Genomic DNA, 27,899 nt, shown 5'->3' on the forward strand with positions numbered 1-27,899 from the left:
TTCGTTTTATGTTTAATTATAATTCAGTTAGATGCATTAGCTTTGAAGGTCTTTTGCACAGTTCAGTGCGTTCAGCCCGATTCTTGTTATTGTGATGTACATGCCAAATTTAATAAAAAATATTCAGCTGATCTAAACTCAGACAAAGCAGTTTAAACTTTGGGTGTAGATTTTGTGCGTTCCTCTGTTGTTAAGCTTAACATAATAATGACGTGAGTACCATTTGTACATGACAAAAGTGGATTTACTACCTGGTGTCGCCTCCCTAATTCCATCTTTTAGATGGATTTTCCATTATTGGGATATATGATCACTGATGTGACATTCTGCCTTAATGTGGTGTATTGGAGAGCCTCTCTGCTGTGCGGTCTGTCCAGTTTGCCAGATCACAGAGAGCTACTTAGCCAGCTCCTGGTTATGGTTTCTTCCTTTAGTGGTCTCTGACTCCCTAGTTTATTTTTGTTACTCTAATATGGATCAAATCATGGTGAGTAATCATGCTTGGGTTACACAGGAAAAAAATGCAAATAAGTGTTGATTGCTTTTGGTGTTCTTATGGTGTTATTAAGTTGAAAGATCCTTTTCCTTGGCATATTAACTCCACAGCCTGGTAATAGGCTAAGGAAGAGCCTTAATGGCTGTCAGCAGTTGATGCTTTAATCACCTTTGTTTTTGTATGTCATCCAAGCTAACATTTGGCTGCAAGTTACGGTTGGCACCTGACACACATAGACACACTCTCTAGTCAAGGGGCTTAACATAAAGGGAGGGGAGACGACGACGGCGAAGGGATTAAGGCTTCATGCTGCATCACTGTCATAATCCATTAAGCTAGCGGAAAAGGAGGAAGCCTGGACCTCAAACAGACAATATTCAGAGGCAAGAAGGGATGCTTTGCTTCTCCTCAGAGTTTTAGAGTGAAAACACAGAACAGTCACTCTCAAAGTTGGGTAATTTGATCTAAGTTTGGAGAGTAGTCCTAACAGCAGTGTGGTAGGAAGTTGTAACACCTTACTTTTTCTGGCGGTAGAAACTTATTTATTTATTTTGTTTAGGAAAAAAAGAAAATCACTTTAAGAGGTGACTTTTTTGTATTATCCTAGAAACAAGTTTGATGTAGTCTTCTAAGTATTTGCTATTGGAAGACATCCACTTTAATTACCTGAGAAATACACATCTGTCAGATTACACACAAGCCATAGTCATGTGATATTACTCGTCTGAGTATTGCTGCTAAAATAGCTCTAGCGCAACACTTTTGCATCATTTGTGAAAGCTTGGACTTAAGAAAGGAAGAAAAAGTTCTCCTCATTTGAGGCTGAGAAGTCATCCATTCTCTGTACTCTTTTTTTAGATTTTTATTTTATTTATTTATTTTTTAATTCGTTGTTTGAATTTGGATGACAGTATTTCGAAGAGGCTTTGAACACTGTAAGTGATGTTCAAAAGCCAGTCTGGATCCCCTGCTTCTTGGCATACTGCTCACTGAACTCCTGCCATGTTAGAGGAAGGAATCATTAAATTCTTTTGGTGGGGGCATAGAAAGGACATCTGGATTATCAGTGACATCTTGTAAAGGCCAAAGTATGGTTTAACAATGGCTTGACAGAAACATGTGAATAATAAGATTGTTGACAGTTCAGATTTGGTGTGGTATAGTAATGACCTAAACATGTTTTCAATAGACTAGTATTATAGATGTTAAAGTTAAAGGTTCTTTGTGTAATATTTACCAAATCTTTGTTATTTACGAGACCGGTTAACTGAACTGTAATAGACAGGGACACATGTACAAGTATTCTGGGCAAGGCTTGTTGTGATCAACTCAAATCTATAATATTGATCAATCCTATTATTGCCATCTTAATAAAGGATCTAATTCTAAAAAAACTGTATTATTAAAACATGTTAGAAACTATATTTGTCTCTTCAGCACTGACATGCAATTAATAGAAGATGCTGTACAAAAAAAAAAAAAAAAATCTCAAAACATTAGACTATTTTGCTTCCAATTACTCTTCCGATATCTTGTAGTCTTGTTCAGCACATGCAACCACAATCTTAGCAAAGACCACTGACATGGCACTTTCCAGATGGTGATCCTTCCTAGGATGGTTGTTCACAGAGTGCTGTAAGAAAGCACATTAATGGAAAGTTGACTTGATGTAAAAGTGTGGCATGAAAAGATATACAAGTAACAAGCTTGTAGAATGACTGGCAAGAACTTAGGAAAGCTTTTCAAGGAATACGCTGAGGCTGGTGTCTGGAGATGAAGAGCAACCACATGCACATGTCTTCAGGAAAGGGACTTCAGTTGTCCTAATATCAATAATATCATTCCTAATATCAAGCCACTGCTTCTGTCGAGATAATGACAGAAACATCGTATCTGGGCTAAGGAGAAAAATAACTGGTCAGTTTCTTAGTACTCTAAAGTCCTCTTTTCAGATGAAAGTAATTTTTTGAATTTCTTGTGGAACTCGGTCTGGAGGAAGAGTGGAAAGGCTCATAATTCAAGGTGTTTGAAGTCCAGTGTGAAGTTTCTGCAGTCTGTGATGATTTGGGGTACCATGTTTCTGCTGCTGTGTTGGTGGTGTTTTATCAAGTCCACAGTTAGGACACGATTTAAGAGCACTTTGACTTTCCATCTGGTGACAGAGTTTACAGAGATGCCAATTTTCTTCACCATCAGGACTCGTTACCTGCTCACAAAGTCAAAACTCCTAGATTGTTTGCTGACCATGTTATTACAGTTCTTGATTGGCCTGCCAACTTGCCTGAACCCCACAAAGAATCAATGAGGTATTGTAAGAGGAAGATGAGAAATACCCGACCCAAAAATACAGACGAGCTGAAGGCTGTTGTCAGAGTGTTACAAGACCATCACTTCTATGTCACGCTGTAATTTGTAGTCGGGGGTTTCCAACCAAATGCTGCTGTGTACAAATGAACATACTTTGAAGAGTTTTAAATGTAATTTATGAGCTATAAGCCATAATCAAAATAATAATAAAGGCTTGAAATATTTGACTTTACGTGTATTGAATAGAGCCCTTATATGAAAGTGTGTACATTTCATATAAACAAGGGCAATTTCTCAAGTAGAAAATAGGACCATTGAAAACTGTACACATTATGTTCTGTGAATGTCATTTTTCAGCAAAGACATTGTGTCTCGACAGAGATGTTGCAGTTTTCTAAAAACTGGATTTTCCTCCCCTGTTGGGGTGAAATTTTAGAGCAACATTTCCAATTAAATCTATCTAAAGCAAGGACCTAGTAAAATTGTTTTATTAAAACTGTCACTGTTAGCTTTGCTACTTTTATTATTTGGAAAACTGCAGGTGGTCAGTACATTAAGATATTTGCTAGCCAGGCAGTGAACTCACAACAGTTTTAGTGTAGTGTTTGCATTCTGATGAAAAATCAAACCACTGGTGTTTCCTTCATATGTGGCTGTCAGACTCAAACACTTCTTCACCTGCCCGTGAGACAAAAATACACATGTGCGAAGGCATAGCACATTTTTAGCTGATGCCTTGACAAAGGTGGTAATAGTAAGTAATGCTTCACCTGTATGATAAGAATGACAGCTGTGTCGTTATGCAGATCGCCTCCTGTTAGCGTATGTCTTCTCATTACTTCTGCCATTGCCTGGGGGTCATTGCTGGATCTTGTGAAACAACACACTCATCTGTCTTTGGGCAGTATCTTCTGACACTTTACTATGTCAGCATATGGCTTGCCCCAGGGTTCTGAACAGCAGTTCTGCACAGATGCTGGTTGCCTCGTTGCCTCTCTGCTACTCTACCAGAGAAAATGCATCACATCAAAAGAGATTGCCTCAGAAACACAGCCCTTCTAGTTTAACTGTTGTTTTTACTGTTCTCTTACCACTATGCCCTCCAGTCAAGAGAAATCTCGGCTTTATTATTCTAAATATAGTGCCATATAGAGGTTTGAAATAGTATTTCTCAAAAATAAGAGGTCTGTGTGATAAATACATACATTTTCATATCTGATAGAAATGATAAGTGGACGACAGGGATCTTTTTCGTATCTAATAGATGTCACAGAAATTAAGCTATACATGCAGCAACAATATAGATGACTGATATTTGACACAAACTTGTTTGCGATGTAGATTAAATAAATCTCACTAAGCAATATGATTAATTATGGCTCGATCCAATTTAAGGAGTGCTATGATATATGAGTTTGGCCATCAAGGAAGCTGAAACTGAAACAGCTAAAGGGAATTCAGCCATTATTTATCTTATTACCTATATTTATGCTTTTCTTACTTTGACGTGTGAGAAAGTCTTTATTAAAATCACATTTCTTTGAAAACTCTGCATTGCAGGGTGTTATTAGGTACATTTACTTATAGGTAGGTAAAAAAAATCCCTACAGTCACACATTTTGTATTTTTGTCCTCATGGTTGTCCATTGGAGTGTGAGTAAATTTTACTGAGAAGCACAGCTCTGCATGTTTTATGAGAAGAGCCTTTGGTGGTTGAAGAAAAGCTTGTTGCTAGTTATATAAGGCTGTCTCTTAAAATACTTATCTTTTTCTCCAAAGTAAAATCGGCAGGTCTGGGCCATCTATGCAAATGAGACTGCATGATTGCAAAAGTGTTTTACTTTCCACAGCTCACAATCTATCTCTGTCTACATTATGGTTAAGCACAACTTATCTCCGTGAAGCATTTTTCTTAGAAAAAAAAAGGTTGACGGTTTTTAAACATCCACTTAACCATAAGATTAACCAAACATCCCCAATGACTTTTTTTTTTTTTTTTTAGCTAAATTTCATTCAGCTTCAGCAGCCACAAAGTATTGATGCTGGTTCACTCTGCCTAGAGTTCATGTGATCTGTTTTTTGTGTCAAAGCTGTAATTTTCCTGATACTTATAGATATACTTTTCCATGTCAGAAGTGTTTATTCATTCTATGTGACAAAACTGTAGAAGTATGTGGGTGCAACAGCGGAAAGCCCAAGGTCAGTATGTCTTGTTTATGTTTGATAATTTGTGAATCAATTTGCTGCTAAATACACTCATGGTGTATCAATATAGTTCTGGAAAATCAGATGTTTTGTGAACCAACACAAACATGATTTTGCTTGTCTGGTACAGAGCCTGGACTGAATAGAGAATGGCAATATGCCAGCCTATGTTGTTTGCGTCTGTGATAATGAGCCCACAGAGGTCAATAATCCGAGATTCTGGCTGGTAGTGGAGTTTGCACAGATGTGGCAGAAATGGGTGTCTGCTTTTTTGGGGGTGATATTTCCTCAATAAGAAAGTATGCTTTTTACAATTTGTTTGTCTTTTATTTCTTGCAGGCAGCCATCCTCTTCCCTTATGACCTATAAACCTGGTTTACCTTGATAAAAAAAGGGTCTTATTATCGTAAGAAACAGACACCAAATAAGCCAATTTTCATGAATAACTGCTGAACAACTTTGGCCTCTACATTTTCTGTTATAAATATTCTTTCAGCGTTAGTTGGTGTTACACTGCTTGAAGGTGGAGTTAGTAGTTGATATAGGTTATTACCTGCACAGGAGTGAACCTAGTAATTATAGGTATTATTTTTCCACATATTGTACAGAGAACTGAATCATTAGATGTTGCCCTCAAACTATATTAGTGTAGCTGTATGTGATTTTGTGCTCACCATCTGGCCAGTAAAAAAGGCCTGAGCCAGTGTGGTAATGGTCTACATTCTTTTTCCATCATCGTAATCTTCACTTTAAACACCTAAATATTATAGTGGACAATAAATAATTCCCTAAATAGCAGACAGAGAGTAATTCATCTACACAGTTGTTGCGTGTCTGATCTGTGTCTTTAAATTCTCGGTTCTCTCTCTTGATGACAAACTTGGGGCACCTGTGGGCATATTTAAGTGGCCTCTATAGCTCCCTCTCTCTTGCTTTTTACCCCTTTCACTTTCCTCATCCTTCACACAGGGTCCCTTTGTTACACTTTTATTTTATTTTATTTTATTTTATCAATAAACTTAATTAGAATCTTAACCTGTCTCTTGTCCTAAATGTTTTGGCCCTTTGAGCTTTTTGTAGCAAATCTAAATAAGTTGACGGCTAATCTATTTTTCTGTGATCATAGTTTTCTTAGAGTCTGATTACTATATTTATCCAATGCATTTAGTTTCTACCTTGAGGAAACCTATAGTCTGTTGATTGAGCCAGTGGGAACACTAGTTAGATTTGTAGGAATTTCTGTGTAGCAAGCATACAGCCAGGCCAATTTGTGACTCATGACAGCACTGTTCACATAGTGTGTCCAGTTTTCATTCTTCTTGCATTCTTGTCATGATAACATGTTCACCTGAACTGTTTTTCTTAATAAAATTGCTTTTCATTAAACTTACTACGTTGCAATCTGTAGGTTTATTGACACTTTACATAGTCTATAAGATACAGTAACCCCAAGAAACATGAAAATCAAACCCGACCTTCAGTGTATTGATCCTTTAAGCCCATGTTACAGTGGGGCAAAAAAGTATTTAGTCAGCCACCGATTGTGCAAGTTCCCCCACTTAAAATGATGACAGAGGTCAGTAATTTGCACCAGAGGTACACTTCAACTGTGAGAGACAGAATGTGAAAAAAAAATCCATGAATTCACATGGTAGGATTTGTAAAGAATTTATTCGTAAATTGGGGTGGAAAATAAGTATTTGGTCGCCTCAAACAAGGAAAATCTCTGGCTCTCACAGACCTGTAACGTCTTCTGTAAGAAGCTTTTCTGTCCCCCACTCGTTACCTGTATGAATGGCACCTGTTTGAACTCATCATCTGTATAAAAGACACCTGTCCACAGCCTCAAACAGTCAGACTCCAAACTCCGCCATGGCCAAGACCAAAGAGCTTTCGAAGGACACCAGGAAAAGTGTTGTAGACCTGCACCAGACTGGGAAGAGTGAATCTACAATAGGCAAGCAGCTTGGTGTGAAAAAATCAACTGTGGGAGCAATCATCAGAAAATGGAAGACATACAATTGGGCGATCGTGGCTCAAGAGTTGGGAGTTCGCCTTGCAATCGGAAGGTTGCCGGTTCGAGCCCCGGCTTGGACAGTCTCGGTCGTTGTGTCCTTGGGCAAGACACTTCACCCGTTGCCTACTGGTGGTGGTCAGAGGGCCCGGTGGCGCCAGTGTCCAGCAGCCTCGCCTCTGTCAGTGCGCCCCAGGGTGGCTGTGGCTACAATGTAGCTTGCCATCACCAGTGTGTGAATGTGTGCGTGAATGGGTGGATATGTAAAGCGCTTTGGGGTCCTTAGGGACTAGTAAAGCGCTATATAAATACAGGCCAGGCCATACAAGACCACTGATAATCTCCCTCGATCTGGCGCTCCACGCAAGATCTCATCCTGTGGGGTCAAAATGATCATGAGAACGGTGAGCAAAGATCCCAGAACCACACGGGGGGACCTGGTGAATGACCTGCAGAGAGCTGGGACCAAAGTAACAAAGGTCACCATCAGTAACACACTACAACGGCAGGGAATCAAATCCCGCAGTGCCAGACGTGTTCCGCTGCTGAAGCCAGTGCATGTCCAGGCCCGTCTGAAGTTTGCCAGAGAGCACATGGATGATACAGCAGAGGATTGGGAGAATGTCATGTGGTCAGATGAAACCAACGTAGAACTTTTTGGTATAAACTCAACTCGTCGTGTTTGGAGGAAGAAGAATACTGAGTTGCATCCCAAGAACACCATACCTACTGTGAAGCATGGGGGTGGAAACATCATGCTATGGGGCTGTTTTTCTGCCAAGGGGACAGGACGACTGATCCGTGTTAAGGACAGAATGAATGGGGCTGGGTCTTCCAACATGACAATGATACAAAACACACCGCCCGGGCAACAAAGGAGTGGCTCCGTGAGAAGCATTTGAAAGTCCTGGAGTGGCCTAGCCAGTCTCCAGACCTCAACCCCATAGAAAATCTGTGGCGGGAGTTGAAAGTCCGTGTTGCTCGGCGACAGCCCCAAAACATCACTGCTCTCGAGAAGATCTGCATGGAGGAATGGGCCAAAATACCAGCTACTGTGTGTGCAAACCTGGTAAAGACCTATAGTAAACGTTTGACCTCTGTTATTGCCAACAAAGGTTATGTTACAAAGTATTGAGTTGTATTTTTGTTATTGACCAAATACTTATTTTCCACCCTGATTTACGAATAAATTCTTTACAAATCCTACCATGTGGATTCATGGATTTTTTTTTTCACATTCTGTCTCTCACAGTTGAAGTGTACCTCTGGTGCAAATTACTGACCTCTGTCATCATTTTAAGTGGGGGAACTTGCACAATCGGTGGCTGACTAAATACTTTTTTGCCCCACTGTATATTCATTTAGTACACTGTAGAAATGACTCAATTATTTAGCAGCTTCTAAAATTGAAGCGGCAGCCCTTTATAATATCAGCAGGCTTAATAAAATATGGAACTGCGGTGACAACACTAAGCCTAGTTTAGGTTTTTACTTTTTTGGACAGGGATCCTATTAATAGCTTCATGTTCACAGGGCTTTAAATAGCGGGTAATGAGCATGCTATGCTGCTAAAATGGGTAAATACATGTAGATTACTTGCAATAAGAAAAAAATAAGATCTGTTTGTGAAGTTACATCATTAGATTAGTGCATGCTGCAGAGCAGTCATATGCAGTCGTTCTAAATCCTCTGATTATTTGTTTGAGTCTGCTGTGAAGAAGGCACAGATACTGTCGATTCAGATGACTTCTGTTGTTAATCATCTCAACATGATATAAAATCCAAACTTTGTTGTACTGTAGTGATATTATTTTCACACACTCCTCGAAGCCCCCTTTTTTTCCCCTGAGGATTGCTGCACTGATTCCTTTGACACTGATCCTTGTGACCGTACCCATACCATTTCAGAATGAGATTTAAGAAAGCTTTTATGTGGTTTGTCTTTGAAGTGAGCATCATTTTGGGTGGCACATATTTTGGCATTTGTTATGAAGATTATGCGCCTCAAGGGGTGTCATGCAAAGAAATGAACCCGAGTCAAATGGGGACTCACTGACATTTTCACTAAAGAATAGGTAAATCTACTAAACTTTCTTTCTTTTTTCCTATAGAGGTAGTTGAGAGTTTGACAGTTAAAATGAATGCGCTGTTGCTGAAATGTTCTAATTGGCCAGCCTTGCACACAGATTTAAAACCCACTCTCTCCCACTCTTTGTTTTCCTTAGATTAGTTCCCAAAGGCCTAATCATGGGCTGTTTTGCACACTAGTTGAAATAATATGTTGATATAGCTCTTTTCATCCAAGCATTTTCTTAGGCTTGCTAATAATTTTCAGTGCGCTACACTCAGAGTATGTACATGTAAGCTTTGACTCCTTTTAGACCTGAATGCAAATGTGTTAACACATCAAATGCTCCACCTGAAAACTGCTTCTACCATTTACTGCCCCACTCAGTTTTGTTCTGTCAGCTACACATCACATTGTCCTGTCATTCCTCAGAGTGAAGAAACAGCACTGATACAAAGATATCTGCAGTGAGAATGATAATGAAGGAGTAGGAGGATCAAACAGGGATTTGAGCTAAGGGGTTACTAATGAGGAAATATTATGGGGAGACTGAAAGCCTATTGCTCTCAAAGCAGAATGAATGAATGCTGTTCTTAGAGGTTCACCTTGGGGAATTAAATGTGCGAATCATTATCGCAGAAAATGCTTTTAATTCATTGGCTCTGCTGTTCTACTGAATCATGTTTTCCTGCACTTATTTGTTCAGTTCTGTGAGTGTTCAAGCCTGCAAGTTAGAACCACCAAATATGTTCTTGGAGTATAAAGATTTGGTGCAAATATCACATATCAAGAGCAAACACTTGAAAGAATTCAAATTCAAACCTGGCAGTTTTTAGGTGCATGGATATCTTTATTTGTCAGAAAATAAACCAGGAAGTAGAAAAATATTTGACAGCAATGCCATTTTTTATTTTTTAAATTCATACATTTTTTCCCTTCTTATTCATTGTTATATGACACAGTTTCTCTCCAGCATTTGCGTTTAAGTAAGCTGCCAAGAGACTTTTAGAGGATATAGCTGCAAGAGCACATGTTGGGGTTAAGAATGTCAGAGCTTGACACCATTGCAGTGTGACACTTCCTGCTAACATTCTTCCTCTTTGCCACCCGAAAACCTATTCAGGTACCAATATTAATGCTGGCTAATCCTTCTCGCCTTGCACTTCAGGACTTGTTAACTTCAAAATATATTTTAAATAACACAGTATAACACCAGCTAAGCAAAGTCCTCGGGGACAAGGTATTCAGCCTTGCTGAATTTTAGAGCTGTAAAGCCGCCTCTCTGCCTATTCATTCGGTTTGACTCTGTAGTTTGTGTATGAATGGATGTTCAGCTTCCTGGTGATTAAGCGATCAGTAGTGTGTATTGTTCCTGCAGCCAAACACTTGGTGGTCAGCTAGTGTGTAATATGTGGCTTTAGGTCGTCACAGCAGCTACACACGTTTTAGTACAGTCACAGCGAATTCTAAGTTGTAGAAGGCCCCATCTTGCTTTCGTCCCCTGGGCTTTTGGACACATTATGCTCTTTACACATGTCTATAAATGGTCTTGTAAAAAAAGAACCTTGAGCACTGTATATCAGTTACTATATAACATGATAAAGGTTAAAATAATCTCTCTGGATATGTGTACAGGATCTTACATGTGTAGTTGGCTATTACGCACGCACACATGCACACGCCCTTCTGTAGTGTTCAGTGGTTAAATCATCACTCATCCTTTGGATGCGAGTCTTAGAGGTTGAAGGCGGAAAATTGAATGGCTACGCAGAGTCAAGGGGATTTACTACTGACGGACGAGTCCACTGGTCAGTCTCTGCAGAGGAGTGGCCACATGGCATTTAAAACTATTGATCAGCAATAAAACTGGAACAAAAGACACAGCAACTCTTTATAACTAAAAGGAGGCATAAACCTCAGGACTTCTGCAGCATAACTATGATTATAAGTCGTTTTTTTTCCTTTTGGATATTTAAAGGATAAATTATTTCTGTTACTTTGGAGTTAAAATTGTTAAAGTTTGATGAAAAAGCATGGGTAAAAACTGAGGGTTTTTTTGTGTCTACTTGGGTATGGCCAGGAAATTTTGTTTTGGTTTTGTTCTAAGCTTGTTTCTTTCTTGCTCAGTGTCCGGGTCTTGATGTTATCACCCCTGTGCTCATCTCTCTTTTTTCCCTAATCACTTTTTAGTTCCATCTTATTACTGGCAAAACAATTACATGAGCACCTGCGTTTTATGAAATGTATGTTCAGCTGAAATTTGTTGAAGATGACTCAATCCTTGTTGATCTTCTCGTGGTATCACAGATAAAGCTGTGTATCCATACAGCTCAGGTATACACAGATCCATCGCTAGTTTACTGGCTGTTTCCAGGGTTGTGTTCTTGTGGGTTAGCAATAACTATAAATCAGACACATTTTTAATTCAATTAAATTCAAGTCAAGTCAGATGACTCCTATAAGCAAGCACTTGGCAACAGTGGGAAGAAAAAAATCCCTTTTAACAGGAAGAATCCTCTAGCAGAACCAGGCTGGCATGACCAGTTGGGGGTGAGGGAAGGGAGACAAGACAAAAAACACACTGTGGAAGCGAGCCAGAGATTAATAATAACTAATGCTTAAATGCAAAGTGGTGAATAAACACAGAAAGCGTGAAAGAAACCCTCATGGACACCAATGTCTATGAGGGTCTCGCAAAAGTACCACAGTTTAAGAAAACCTCGACCTTTTATACTTCACATTTTTCATTTCTTATATTGTGCTCAGCTCGCACTAGACATTTGTTGTAAGCAGAAGAACTTTATTTTATACATGCCAGTAAATAAATGGGATCTGACATATTGTGTTTACATCTGGCTGCTGGAGAACCACATAATGTAAAATAGCATGTTGCAGAATCACCATCTGTGTGGAGGGCCCCTGTGGTTCAGCACATAACAACATAATGAACCAAAGCGCTCAGTGTGTCTCTCTTCACCCTCAGGAAGTGTTCAGACAGAGATTTTAATTCTTTCCTCATTCGGAAGCACTAAACCAAATGAGAGTCTCCCTGCTTAGTTGGTTAAGAATAAATATTTTACATTGGTGCATCATCTGTGCAGAATGACTATGCCCCTTTTTTTTAATTTTTCTTTTTTTTTTACATACCACCAATGATGCCATAATTTCTGATCATTTAATTCTAAATCTACTGATTAGACATCTATATTTAGGCTTTCATGCGATTACTAATGTTATGCTGGTTAATACTTTTATGCGCTTAGCGAAAGCCAATTTTAAAATTGGCTTAAGTAAAACTGACAAGTCGGTTCACTGACACGTGCACCTCCTGTCGTTTTAACAATGTATATCATTTCACACATGACCTCAGAGTTGATGCGTAATCTTAAAGAATTAAATACCCTACTAAATATCTTGAAAGAAATACTCACTATTTCTAAGCTTAATGAGACAGATCTATATGGGTGTGCTTTACAGGTTGCATAGAGGATTATAGTCTTGCAAAGGCTGACTGTGTCTCAGCGTTGTGCGTTAAGGCTGAGAGGAGGACATAACTTGTGGTTGTTTGGAATGAACCTCGGTGTGGTCTTGCATAAAGTCCAAACAGTGCTGCTAATATGCACGATAAATGGGCTTACCAAGGGCCAATTACCAGCTGCCAGAAAGGGCAAGGCTGCCTTGCGTAGACAGTGAATTTATTTTGTTTTGTGTCAGAGCATATTTGGATGCACTAGGGAGACATTATTGTGGCTCACTTCATTTTTTCATTTTGCAAACTACTTGTTTCTAACTCTTTCCTTGGGGCATGCATTCGATTATTCAGTGAGCACAGTTCTTATTTTGTGCTTGCAAGTGATAATGTATCATTCAGACTTTCTTGTGTTAAAGTCATGATGTTCGGAAAATATCTTTAAGCCAATGAGCTGAGTTATGAGTTGGTGTCACAGTGCTACAGCAGGTACTATACCTCTCTATGATGTGTACCTTTATTACATACTTTTCCCCCCGCTAACAGCTTTAGATGAGCAGCAAGTACCGGGTTATGTTTAATGTGACACACGCTGCATTTAAAGATGGAAACAGCACATAATTTACATTCATTACAAGTCTTAGAGAGTGGCTTTAAGGTCAGCACCATCTCTCCTGGTTGGAGCCAGAACCCTCCAAATATTTTTCCCTGTTTCTTGATTGGCTGAGAATGGCAATGGCTTTTTGTAGTGCACCATATCAGCGTGAAAGTGACTGTGATTGAATTTAAATCACTCAGCCACAGTAAAAATCTTAAGTATCTAAGGACATCAAATCGCTATGTCATTCAGCCTCATGCAAAAGCACTGAAATACCCCCTGCAATGCTTTTTGCTCCCAGTAATGTTTGTTTGTTAAGTCTGATGCAAATTCTTCGCCTAATTAGCATTATCCCCACTGGCCGTTCATGTAGGTCCTTAAAATTAATTATTTGTTTGTGCTTCTTGGAGTAAATAGCCTGTGTAATACATGGGTAACAGTTTTTAACTGTTATTGAAGTTAAAGTTATTTAATATGAACTGAAAATGGTATAATTTTTGCTTCTCTCTTCCCATGGAAGAGTTACATAAGACATTATATCAACACTCAAGTTCAAAAAGGGCTGATCAACTTTTAATGCAGGCAAGATTAGAAGGCAACTCTACAAACTTGGCCTCTAATAACTAGTAAGAGAAACGAACAGCAGCTGCTTGCATTTTAGGATAAACTTAATTTTTGCTTATTGGTATGTGGACTGGTTCTGACATAGCTCTTTCTACCCTAGCGGAGCATTCAAAGAGCTTTATAATGACTGTATATGACATGTAACTCTCATAAATCAGAAATGTGTTGAATGTGTATGCATATAATAGACACTTGACTCTTAACATCAGTTAAATAAAAAAGGACTGTGGGATTGTTTCATTACCGTATCCATACTCTGCAAAAACTTAAAGACTGCTTGGAGTGTAGGTATAATAATATGGCACCGTTAATGGGTTAATAAAATTAGTAATACCTTATTCACAGGACTGGAGCAGAAGTTATTTTAATGTAAGCTTGCAAACTGACATTGGACATATGTTACTATGTGATGGACGACAAAGGGTGAGCTGGCCTCTTCTTTTTCAAATGCTGCAGTAACATGGTGAACTGTCATCTGCATTGTGTGTGCATGCATGCACACAAGCCATTGACGCTATGCTAATGACTAATCGGCAACAATAGAGCTGGCTAAGCTTAGCTGTTGTGTAACTTTATCTGTAGTCATGTAATTGTAATATAACTGCATTAATTAACTTACAGTTGTTTTTTGGGGTTCTTATCTTTGTCAACAATCAAAAAAACGTGTTGGTGATCTGCTTGAAAAAACCAGATAGTTATTTTTTGATTGTGTTCCTGTGTTAATGAATGGTTTTATTTGAGTGTCACTTAAGGCTGCACGATTTTGCATAAAATGAGAATCACGATTTTTTGGCTTAGAATTGAGATCACGATTCTCTCACGATTTTCTTTTCCAGTATAAATATTTATTGCGCTTATTAACTGCACATCAACTTCGCAACAGTTGAAACTGAACATAAAAACAATAAATGTCTCACCTTTTGTCGTTGCCGCAAAATGTTGTACTGCTTGAAATTCCGTCTCCACCGTTGCTCGACACTGCGTGTATAGAGCAGGTAGTGCAACAATAGAAAAATAGTTGCGGGACGGCACTGTGTAGCGTTTGTCTAGGGTGTTGATCATTTTCCTAAATCCCTCGTTTTGCACAGTGTTGATGGGAGCCATATCTTTGGTCATGTGATAAGTGATAGCCTCCGTAATTTCTTTGTGCCTGCGGGAGTTCGACGGGTATAGGGAAGCGCTGTATAAGGTTCCCGTTATTGATGTTTGGGTGGTTGACCGGGACGGATTTTCTCCTGTCACTTTCTCCTCATCCCTGACGTGCTCTCCGTTGTTTTTTCCCTGCTAATTTTAGCATCACACGGCACAGCTTCTGTATCACGCGGTATAAGGCTCCGCCCTTGTCATTTGTTGAGCAGGAAGAGTGAGCGCTTGTTTTCATGCAGATTACGTCCCGGATCAAAATGCGGTACAATCGTCGTCGTCTTTTTTTTTTTTTTTTTTTTTAAATCGTTGTCATTTGTAAATGAGATCGCACATAAGTATGAATCGAGATCGCGGTTTTCTGACGATTAATCGTGCAGCCCTAGTGTCACTAACTCTGAGTGTTTCCTTATCTCTGAGGTGAAGGGAGTTTTTGGTATTATAGACGAGTGTGAGTTTGTGCGTCTGTGTGTGTGTTTCTGTCCATTCATGTGTAAATATAATGATGAGTTATTGATTTATAACAACCAGGATTGAAATAAACACATCATTGCACTTCATATTGAGCACTAATTCCACTGTGCCAAGTGGTGCTGAACAGATGACCTGATGGTTAAGATGTATCAGAGTTTCTAAATCCTAAAATAATGCTATTGAATCATGAATTCGTTTCTAGACAAATACACGATGACCTAAAAGTTTAACTTGGTCTTTTATCAGCTTTACTATTCCTGGATCCATCATGAGTGAAGCCATACATCATTAACGCTTATATTGCAGGCTAGAAGCCCTGAAGTAATGCCGCCTTGACAGGACATAACTTTGCTCTTAAGGGCTTTTCAGAGTGAAAGCTTCTGATATATTCCTCAAACTAATCATATCACTCTATTGTGCAAGTTCAGCTGCCGTCAGACAGATAGTCCAAAGGCAGTCTCTGACTGGAGTGTGGAATGAGCAATTCTGCCCATGTACGTTCTCCCTGGCTTCAGATGGGAGTGTATAATTATGTACAGCAAATGTGTCACCAAGATATAAGCAGCCAAATGTTTCTAGTCCCTACTTGCCTGTACAAGCAGCAATGATTGGTTATGCTCTTGCCCTCTAAGCTGAGTGACTTTAATGTATTCTTTGTTTCATTATTTTGTCTTAATTATGCTAAAAGTAGGATGTTATTCTTTTAGAGGTGATCATTTTGTTTCTATGATGATGTCACTTTTGATACAGTGCAGTGTTTGGTACTTTACACTGATAGCTAAATGGTTTTTTAATGTTGTGAAAGAATCCATAACTACAGTGCTGTGCAAAAGTCTTAATATATACCCTCAGATGTACTCGTAATTGTTTTAAAGGTTTTTAAGGTCTTTGAAAGTTTTTCTTTGTGCATTGGCTGCTTTTTTAGTCTTGTCTTTTTACCTGAAAATCTTCAGAATTGTTACTTTTGCTAGTTAAGGAAGCTAACTCAAGGGATGAACCCGTGTTGTGTCTACACAAAGATGGAAACAGCACATACACAAAATAATCAACAGCAGAGATCTTGTTTTAATAATTTATATTTATATTTGTTATCAATTTTTCCTTTGCATCTATTATTAAAAAAATACCAGAGAGAACACCTTTTGACAAACATGAAGCACTAATCTGTGCACCAAGGTGATTCACAAAGAGCTATTTACTAAAAAGTTGGCACATCTCTGCGCGATGTATACTGTGTCCTAAAAAATGTGCAACTGGACAAGTGGAGGACAAAAGAAGACTTGGCAGGCCTGCAGACTATCTGCAACAGGTGAACAGTATCTGAAAGTCATGGATCTAAAAAAATCCAGCAATCAAACCTGACACAGGACCTGAAAAATACATTTGATCCTTGGGCAAATGTACCTATCTACTGTTCACCAAAACCTAATCAGAAATGCACTCAGTGTAAGGGTGGCTCTCAGAAAGCCATTCATAACGATGGGAAAGAAGAAGATAAAGACTGGTCTAAATCAGTGGCAAAAGGTCTTATGATAGCCATCTGTAACACACAATGAAAACTGTAATGGTTTGTGGTTGAATTTCAGCCAGTGATGTTGGGAATTTTGTCAAAATCCACGGAGTTATTAACATAGAAAATTGCTGTCAGATTTTGATCCACATGCAGTACTATCTGGAAAGTGTCTGATTGGCAAAAGCTTCATTTTTCAGTGTGACAAGGATCCCAAACACACTGCCAATACATTAAAAGCCTACCTGGATAGAAAAACAGAGAAAGGAACACTATCAGTCATTGACAATCCTCCCCAGAGCCAGGACCTCAACAAAAACAACATAATCCTGTAAAACACTGAAGTTTTACTAATACAGTTAGATGGACTAACAGTATTAGTAAAATATATCTGTGTTTGTGCGTTCCTGCAACATTCCTGCAAAAGCACTGATGGATATTGTCAGTGGTTGCAGCCCAAGACAGGTACTTGACTGATGCTGCACACAGTTTAGCAGTAATAGAATCTAGAATGAATAACCTCATTATTGTTGTGAAGGTCCAAATTATGAACGAAGCTTGGACTATTTGTCATCTTGTTTTCGTTCAACTTTTTTCCTTTGTGCAAAACCAGCACAAGTCATACTCCCTGCATTATTATGGAATGTACAGAAACATTATTATTCAGAAAAGAACCAAAGAAAGAAGATTAGTGTAATTACATTTTTATAGGATTGGGAAAATTGCCCATATTGTGTTTCAGTATTACACTGGGTACCATTTGTAAAGTGTTTAGATAACAGTATGTTTACCGAGCTAATAATACAGTTTTTGACAAGATCTTCTTTTTATGCATAGGAAGTCCCGTATCTCCCCCCCCCCCCCCCCCCCCTTGTGATCCTGATTTGCAAAGTGTTGAGATCAGAATATTATAAATCACAGTAATATAATGCTCCCCTATATAATCCCATACTGAAACCACTATCATCTCAGTGGCACTGATCACCATGCCCAGAACAACTGAACATCTCTGCCATCAAGCCTTGAGTAATAATTATATTACTGACTTATTATACACTATATGAACTTGAACCCAGTAATTACTCATGACCTCGTTACTGTTTACATAAGAACATTATCAACATTTCAGCCAGATTGGTGCTGAATAACACAGTAGGGTTTTCACTGCTATTATTTCATAGTCATTTCCAAGGACCAAATGAATAGAAATAAAAATATGTATAAAGTGGGTAAAATGAACTGAAATGTTACTTAATGGTAATAAGTATTTTATATAAAAGAGAGGGTTTAGATGCATTATTATGCTACCATATCAGTGGCATAATGTCATTAAAATTACATAATTACTACTAATTATCACATAATAGCTATCAAAAATATCCTCTGATGGTTGGCAGTATGGCTGTGAGGGGGTTTCTTGGACTGTATTTGGTTTTGGAGGCTTACATAATACAGTGGCTTATGAATGTATAAAGATTATAATCAGCAAGCCCTGTAACAGATACTAGGTTGTAGCAGTTTTTAATGTTTTAGAATAATAATAAAATAATACATACTGGATCTCCCTATTATTTTTGGTGTTCTCATTATCTTTAATTGCTGGGATGTGCAGGTTATGTGCCGTAACCTCAGAAACAACGATGACCATACACCATAGCAACAAGCAGCAAATCAGTGTGTTCAGTAAGTTTTATATTTTCCTCTCCTGTTATGAAGGTGACTACTCTGGTGAACACCAGCAACAAAGGGCCATCCAGTAAGAAGAAGGGACGCTCTAAGAAGGCCCATGTCCTGGCAGTGTCTGTTGAGCAGGCTACCCAGAACTTTCTCGAAAAGGGAGAACAGATTGCCAAAGACAGCCAGGACCTCAAGGAGGAGCTTATTGCTGCTGTGGAGGATGTTCGTAAGCAAGGTAACTGTTTGTGCTTTCATTTTTGTTTTTAAATTGTGACTGGTCAGATAACAAGATTGTTAGTGTGTGTAATTCCTTATGCTTATTCACTGTTAGACATCTAGTAAATTTTTCTAGATCATCAATTTCTAGAACATCAGTTATTGTCTTTAACCTCCTAGGACCTGGCATCCACATATGTGGACATAACACTTTGGGTTATTTAGACCAAAATATTCAATTTTGCTCTACAAGGGCCTGATATCCACTTATGAGGACATTATACTGCTACTGTTCTATCAAAATTTTAAATGAATATCCTCATATGTGGCTCTTATTTTTCCTAAAAATAAAAGTAAGGTAAAAAAAAATTGGTAATTCTTTGTTTTTACAATCATTGGGCAGAATGATGAAAATGATGAATGATGAAGAGAAATTTAAAATGCATGCAGTGGAAGAGTTCGGGTCTTAGGAGGTTAAAATATTTTTTCTTCAAAACACTTTAAAAGACATAAAAAATGTTCCTTTATTTCCAAGCATCCAGTTTGGATATATTTACAATGGAATGGAGACTGGGTTGTTAACCTGTTTATTCTCTGTAACATATGAAATCAAAATCTCTGTCATTCATTCTGCTTGAAGTACTTTCATTTACATATGTTTAACTGAGCATCCGTACAGACCACATCTCTCCAGGTTGCAGCTACACATGACACTACTACAGATGAACAGTGAGGAAGTGTGAGATGCATGTGGAATTCAGAGTGTAGTCACATTAATGTTACTGATATGTAGTTGACAAAATCATTCCAATAATCAAAAGTAGTTCTGTATGGGTTATTTAAGGTCTCACTCACACAGGACTATAGACTGGTTGGCAACCACCTGGCAACCTTTAGTTGGTGGGGAAAAATGTGTATTACTCGACTGAATGATTAATGGAGGTTGCTTCCTGCTGCTGGGTGAAATCAGTTGCAAGAATGGTGCTACACCCCAAACCTACTTACGATTACTTTGCCTACTAGCAGGAAATCACAAGATTGAGAAACCAAATGCAGAAATGAAATGAAGGAAGACTCAATAAACAGTCTAGTAATGAAATCCATAAACAAAATAACATAAATGCAGAGGCAGGAGTAACACGAGGAACCACACTGGGAGTTTAAACACACAATGTGACAAAGAGAAGACAGCACTATTTAAGGCAAATGAGAAACACTTGGATAGCAAGACAACGAGACAGCAGAAGTCAAACTAGACATGACATGCTCAAGACTATCTGCTATCTAAATAAAACAGGAAATCACAGACTAGCATACTCAAACTTGAGCTAGAAAGACGCATCGGGGAAGGCTAGAAAAATAACAGAAAACAACAAAATCACAGATCATCGTAGTATCTGGTATAACCGTTAAGTCACCACAAAAATGGTGTTGGGAAATGGCTTATGCTAAGACACTGTATTAATTTACAACACCCATGTTCACTACTATTATGACTGAAATAAGGACCCCTACTGACTTCTCTTGCTGTGTAAGTATTAGTATTCTAGATGAATAGGGAGCGTAATTGACATAAATGTAATGTTTTGGGAAAGTATTAAGTGTTTTGAATGTCATAGCAAGTCAGCTGTCTGCTCAACTTTAGATGAATGGAGAGTTAAAAGTGGCAAGCCAAATCCATTAAATATAGCAGATTAGTACCCATTAGATTTAGGCTTCACTTGCAGTGCATGCAGCCTCACGAATGTAATGAGTCTAGTTCTGGAGTTGTTTACCCTAAAGTCATGCATCGTTAAAGCTTCGACTGTCTGTAATGTTGAGGGACCTTGCTGAATTTAAGGGTATTATAGATGCCCATTCTCATTAACGATTTGAAACTTAGTCGCTGAAACTTCTGCATGGATGCAGCGCCTCACTCGAACAACAAATCATACTCTACTTTCTGGCGGCTTACACAGATGGAGCAATGTCACAGTACTTTGTAGTTCTCCGAAGTTTATTTTCTGTGCGGAGTGCAAGTCAGTGAGCCTTTATGTGAATCAAATGTTTGTCCCCAGAATGGAATTGGATTCCCAGTTCAGAAACCACATCAGCAGAAAGAGCAAATGGAGCTCAGCATATGTTGTGTTGTAGCTGTATTCCTCATCCTGCTCTGTCAGCGCGTACTTGGCTGCTGGTACTGTTGAATATTGACTTGACTGCTTTGGCACACCGCTCTTCTGAGGTGTGAAATAGACTGTTACCATACAGGTCATCACCACAGCTGACATCAGAAGGTTCAAGATTAATCTTCTCGCTTGTTAGGCATGCAAAGTGAAGTGACAAGGTGTGTTAAAAAATATTCTTGGACATTTAAAAAATGTAGGACATGCTTTCAACTAACACTGCAGCATTTTTGTGTGCAAATGGCCATATTTATACTGAAGCAAATTTACAGTCCTTTCTGACTCTTAGAAAATATGTCCCTGAAAAGAATATTAGACTAAAATACTTACTTCCTGACTTTAAGAAAATAATAGGACGTCAGTACTAATACCCCACATATTTGGTAGGTTGTATATAAGTACTGTACATACCAGGTCATCAGGGAGAACAGTTCATATTAATAATGTTAAACTTACGAGCATGAGGATATGCTATGTTGTCTGTATCCCACAGACTAAAAAATAATATCGCAGTTTAAGTGACCTTTAGCAGCTGCTGGAAGCGCGCCCCTTTGAAAGGAATTGTCTGCCTAGTTAAAGTCATTGTGAATTATAAAATGGTTTTAAATCTGTCATCGCCTCATCAGGCTCCTCTCAATGTGACCTCAGGGTCCCAGTCCCCTTCATCTTGTCATAAATTAAATTAGAGATGCTGATTTCAGACCATGGAGGGGTTCAGTAATACGCTTTTCTCTGTCACTCTTCACTGGGCCAGACAGACGTATGGCACTACCAGTATCATCATGAGTTCATTTGCAGTTCTGTGTGTGTGTCCCTGTGTGTGTGTTTAGTTGAACACATGCTATGCATGTTTGTGTTTAACATGCTGAGTTCTGTTTATCTGATTATGAGGTTTTCACTCTGGCATAACATAAACAACTTTGTTTACTCACTAATTCTTATTTATGTTAAGAGAAGTGGTTTGCCAGTTTTTGCCTGTTGCCAGGTTTCTCCTGATCCAGGTGGAACATGTCTAATTATTTGGAGTACCAATGTTTGCATGCATGTGCGTATTCAGATTCATTAATGTTGGAGATGTGGGGGATGGGTTTTGCTCAGAAATATGAGCCATATACATACTAGTATATTGTCTGTACTACCCGGCCTAAGCTGAAATGTCTAAGGCTTACTGTGGTTGCCATGCTAGCAAACTACTTGTTAAGTAGCAGTAAAACTTTGGAAATTTCAATGTAAACTGCAGAAGGAGAACATTTGTCTTCAAACTAAAAGCTGGGTCTTTTGAAATGGAAACTGTGGGTGACTGCAGCAATCAGTTAGCAACCAAAGCAATCCGAAGGTGGTTTTTGGTGCAGCACCCTTTTTCTGATTGATTTAACCAGCAAGCAACTTCTCTCGTGACTGGTTGGGGAATACATATATTTGCCTAGCAACTGGAGGTTGTCAGCAGGTTGCAAACTGGTTGCTAGGACAAGCTGTTTTAATAGAGCGATCGTGGCTCAAGAGTTGGGAGTTCGCCTTGTAATCGGAAGGTTGCCGGTTCGAGCCCCGGCTTGGACAGTCTTGGTCGTTGTGTCCTTGGGCAAGACACTTCACCCGTTGCCTACTGGTGGTGGTCAGAGGGCCCGGTGGCGCCAGTGTCCGGCAGCCTCACCTCTGTCAGTGCGCCCCAGGGTGGCTGTGGCTACAATGTAGCTTGCCATCACCAGTGTGAATGGGTGGATGACTGGATATGTAAAGCGCTTTGGGGTCCTTAGGGACTAGTAAAGCGCTATATAAATACAGGCCATTTACCATGTAGTTTTTCTGACAAACTGCTTCATGACCTCTGAGCTTTATGAGAAGAAGCGTAATTACACTTAATCTCCAGTCAGTTTTAACAATATGGGTGATGATAGTCTGCACACACAGATAATATCTTACTCTCTGCTCCACTTACTGTTTTCTTTTATCCATTTTGCAGGAGAAACCATGCGTATTGCCTCGTCGGAGTTTGCCGATGACCCGTGCTCCTCTGTGAAGCGTGGCACCATGGTGAGGGCTGCCCGCGCCCTGCTGTCTGCTGTCACTCGCTTGCTCATCCTTGCTGACATGGCTGATGTCATGAGGCTGCTGGCCCACCTTAAAATTGTAAGTGCAGTTAACACCCAACCAAGTATACTTCTTGGTTACGTTGTGATGGAGCTGTACTTAGAACTGCAACACTTTAAATATATATATATATGTGTAAAAAATACCCACTCTCCAAATCTGTACGTGGTTTTAAGTTTGCTTAAAGAAGGTCAGTAAACGAAAAAGACTTCCTGTTGGTGTACAGTCCGTGTAGTCAGTGCAGACTTTTATAACAACCTCTGCACACATTTGCATTTAGATAAGGGAATAGAGGAGCATCCTGGAAACGGACATTATAGCATAGTGTGATGAACTACTCTCAGTGTAGTCATGTGAAGAACGTGAGCTGTTCATTCACTTAGACAGTAGCTCTGGGCTTTATAACTCGAGTTAATACAGTGTGCCAGAAAGAATGATATGTATTTGGTATAATCTGACTCAAACTCATGCCTGCATCCATCTGCAGTCACTCATTTTGTCCCTGTCTCACAAATGCACAAACACTAAAAATCCTTTTTTCCAGTCTCATTCTTCAGGCCCACATAGGGACTTAACTCAAGCCTGTATAAGCCCCACCATCAAAGGCCACTTAACATTATCTCTGTCTCTTCTCCCGTTTTCATTACATCTTCCGCAGCATTTTTAACAGGGATAAACAGTTTATAGTTAGGATATATCAGAAAGATGGATTGACACTTACTGAAATTACACAACTACTAAAAACACATTAGAAATTACAATTACAGAAAATAAATGCTTTAACTAATATTGATTATTTAAGACGTTGTCTACTGGTTTGTGCACAAAGTTTTTGAAAGACTGTGTGCGTATGTGTGTATCAGGTGGAAGAGGCCCTGGAAGGAGTAAAGAATGCTACCAATGAGCAGGATCTGGCCAACCGGTTCAAAGAGTTTGGGAAAGAGATGGTGAAGCTTAACTATGTGGCAGCCCGGAGACAGCAGGTACCTGGAATTCCAATGTCTCATGCTCTTTCAGAAAAATAACGTGTCTCTCTTGGATAAAAGGTCCTCCAAGTGTCCGCCGTTCTTCTTCTGTCTTGATAAACGAGGGAATGTCACAGTTGAAGCCTCAGCCTGTAAAATATTAGAAACTCGAACTCAATTCAAAGCTTTAATCAATCAGATTGCAAGCGTTGTGCAAACAAATGTTGCTATAATCTGACATCACTCTCTAGCAGATGTTAAGTGTTTGTTTCAGACAGCAACCAGTTTAATCTGTTTTGCATTAAGGACATTTGTCTCATTAGAGCCAGCTTTAATACATCCAAATTCTTCGTGCCATGGAGTAAAATTGAAAGATTGCATAGGATAGGATAAAAAAAATACAATAGCCAACACACATTGTTTAAAAATGTATTGTAAAATTCATCATTTTAAAGTCAGAAATATTATACACATTTCTTTTAGATTTTTGGTCATTAACATTTAACACTAGAATTCACAGCTGTTGTAGATTTGTAGCCACATTTGTGTAGTCTCCTTTGTAATGTTTTGGCAAATTATAAATGGTGCGGATTATTAGTGTGTAGGATTTGTTTTAGCTGGGATGTAGAGTAAGCAAAATCTCTGCACCAGCGCTTATTTGATCCTGGAGAATTACACATCAAAGTGATTTTTAATATGGCCCCCAGTGTGACAAAAAGCTTATAGAGGATTTTTTCCTGCATGTGTCATGTTGGCAAGCGCCCATGCTGCCGAGCTGAACCAGAGCAAAACACTGAGGCTAATTCTGCCCAGCTCTATCGTTGCTGATCTGCTGACGCTGCCTTAACTTTGTGAAGTTGAAACAATACCAGTTCATCAGATTCAATTCATCAAATGGGACATGAACTTGTTTTTTAACAATATAGTTCTCCAACTGTGACCTGTTCCTCACACTGTTTTCAATTTCTCAAGCAATACTCCAGGGTTTTGCAAGTTACATTGTTACTATCGCTTGTCTGAAAATCAAAAAAAACCCTTTGCTATCTTCTCAGGAGCTGAAAGACCCCCAGTGCCGAGATGAGATGGCAGCTGCGCGTGGGGCCCTTAAGAAAAATGCCACTATGCTGTATACGGCTTCTCAGGCCTTTCTGCGCCATCCAGACGTGGCAGCCACACGGGCCAATCGAGACTATGTGTTTAAACAGGTCCAGGAGGCCATAGGAGGCATCTCAAGTGCTGCACAGGCCACCTCACCCACTGACGAGAAGCATGGCCATGCTGGCATTGGAGAACTTGCTGCTGCCCTTAATGAATTTGATGTAAGTCAACAAGCATTTTTGTACTGCTTTAAAAATACAAGACTAAACCATACATATATATATCACGTCTCTAGTACAGGACAAGGCTTCTGCATGATATGTTGATACAAAGAGTACTGCGTGATATAAAAGGTTGGGTGTTTATGTGGGCAACTTCTTACAGGTTATCACTGATGCTATGACTACATGGACAATAGTTATTATGTATTTTACCTTTCATTTTGACTATATTTTGACAAAAAACTCACTAGAATATTCTTTCTTTCAACATATAACTCAAAATAATAATAATCACGCACAGCGATGGTTAATCATCTTTATTCAGATTATACACAATCATAGGCCCAATTATGGCCAGAAACCTCCATGAAAAGCATCATCTGCTGCCATCTAGTGGCCAGATGTTAACAGTGCTGTATTGCTGGATGGGCTTTTTGCATCATGTCCTTCAGATGTTGAAAACTATCAGTCCTCTTTTTTTAAATTCCCTGAAACATGTTCTGACAAAAAATATTAACTGGGCTTGAAATCCAGGAATAGTGAGTCACTAAGCCACTAAGGAATAGGTTTAAGGACCCTTATTTAAGGATAAAAGTATTATTCAAGCTTGTGCCATCACGATCAGGATCACACTGTCTTCACATGTAGATTTACTGAAAGGTATATTGCGGTACACGGTATTTAACACATAGCTTTAAGACATGAAATGTTGCAGTGTGTAACAAATTTATTAGCAAAGCCACCCAATGTAAGGTTTATGACACAGCTGCCTTAACTTAACAGTACTGGTAATTACCAAAATAATATTAAAATAATATTCTTAATATTTTTTTGTATTGCTGAAGTCGAGTCCAGTGTTTTGACTCAAATTTGGATACAAACAAACATGAATTCAGTTTATTCTTTGCCATTAAACCAGCTTTGGACAGATTTCTGCATCAACATATGGTGAATTTAATATTTTTCAGTTTTCACTCACAGCTACAACAGTCAGAGTAGAAAAGCGCAATGTTCCACTTACTGTGTACATACAGTTATGTTAATTAGACATAAATAAATCCTATTAAAAAATTCCTTTCTTATCAATGAATGGGTTTTATTGCTGTCTGCATAAAATGTTTTATCATTGATTTAAGTAACTATAATCCTTGACAGTATGAGTCCCAAAAGCTGAAAGAATTAACTAACAAAATCTCTCTCAAATCTCTCAAATCTCACTTAATCTGCTTATCAAAAAACCCATACAACCATTAAAAATCCCTGCAGTCTATTACCTATCACCCAGTACACTAATGATAAACCATTATACCTGATAATGTACGATTCTGCTCGACTGTATTTCTCTGTTTGGTGTTACTGAGCTGACACAACAAGTTAGTTACCTGACAGAAAATCATTTTTTCATGATGAAAGAATATTTAGCTTTGGATTTGTTTTTAATATATTTATAGAAGAAACAAACTGTTAAACTTTACAGCTTCACCCTTTAGGGGCCTAAGATATGCAACCTTATGTGTAATATTATTTAAATACAATTTAGACTTTAAGGATGACAATTTGGTTTGACCCTTCAGAACGGGAAGTGCAATAAACAATGGCCTTTTTAGATCCCACAATGTTGTTTAAAAAATTTACATTAGAAAACTCTCTGTGTAAACTGTCTCCTTAAATGTGAGGAGATAAATCACAATAGACCCTGTGGAATAAAAATTGACTATAATTATGCATTCTCTAATCTCGTTAGCCCCACTTTCATATATATTGTTTGATGTATTTTCAGGGAGATTGTGTTCCATGTAGGGCTTTGAGTAATCAACATTTAACTCGGAGGAAGTGATCTACTCTAGCTTATGTCTTTAAACCCACACTTACATGTTGGAGCTTTCTCTTCCAATTTGATTTATATTACCAGCTCTTCTTTATCTCTTTGGCAGCTCAGGTTTCCACCCCTTCAAACAAACTGTGTGTGTGTGTGTGTGTGTGTGTGTGTGTGTGTGTTTCCACAGTAAATGAAATATAGTCCCCCAAGTGCCATTTTCAGTACTTTCTTTTGGCCCCAAATATTGCTGGTTTGCATTGTGTTAGTGACACCTTGTGGTAACAGTTGGGAATTAAAAATGCAATGCAGCAGCTTTGAAGAGAACTGAGGGTGAAACACAGGCAGCTGAATATTAGAAAATAAAAGCTGTCTTGTGCTGAGGGATTAGACAGAGACCTATATTTTAGTTTCTTCTGAACTTCCTATCCTATTATTTTGCACAGGGCCATGGCCTAAAGTAATCACATTGACTGTGTTTTTATGTAAAACAGTAGGACTTTTTAGAACAGCAAAAGACGTGCATAATTCGATTCTATTCGGCAGGCAGACAGCCAGCAGTTAAATGAGACAAATTGCCCTTTGCTAGGCCCTTTGTGCTGCCCGAAGCTGGTGCATGTTTAATTCCTAACTTACAACAGAGACACAGACTATGGTAAGGTCCTCTCAGAATAGTAATGAACTGATATACTAAGCTATGAGGCGAGATGCTTAAAGGGTTTTGCGTATGCACATGCAGCACATG

General features: G+C 38.8%; 1 protein-coding gene across 5 annotated transcripts in view; it reads left to right on the forward strand.

The window, feature by feature from the left end:
• Positions 1–27,899, forward strand: part of ctnna2 (catenin (cadherin-associated protein), alpha 2) — a 341,963-nt gene that overhangs the window by 47,025 nt on the left and 267,039 nt on the right. For all 5 annotated transcript variants that reach the window (XM_026171092.1, XM_026171093.1, XM_026171094.1 and 2 more), the window contains 4 exons: positions 18,625–18,820; positions 22,927–23,093; positions 23,918–24,037; positions 25,072–25,338. In XM_026171092.1, the coding sequence (XP_026026877.1) occupies positions 18,625–18,820; positions 22,927–23,093; positions 23,918–24,037; positions 25,072–25,338 (750 nt within the window). The remainder of the gene's footprint in view (positions 1–18,624; positions 18,821–22,926; positions 23,094–23,917; positions 24,038–25,071; positions 25,339–27,899) is intronic.

The sequence above is a fragment of the Astatotilapia calliptera genome, chromosome 6 (assembly GCF_900246225.1).
Source record: "Astatotilapia calliptera chromosome 6, fAstCal1.2, whole genome shotgun sequence".
Classification (NCBI taxonomy): Eukaryota; Metazoa; Chordata; class Actinopteri; order Cichliformes; family Cichlidae; genus Astatotilapia; species Astatotilapia calliptera.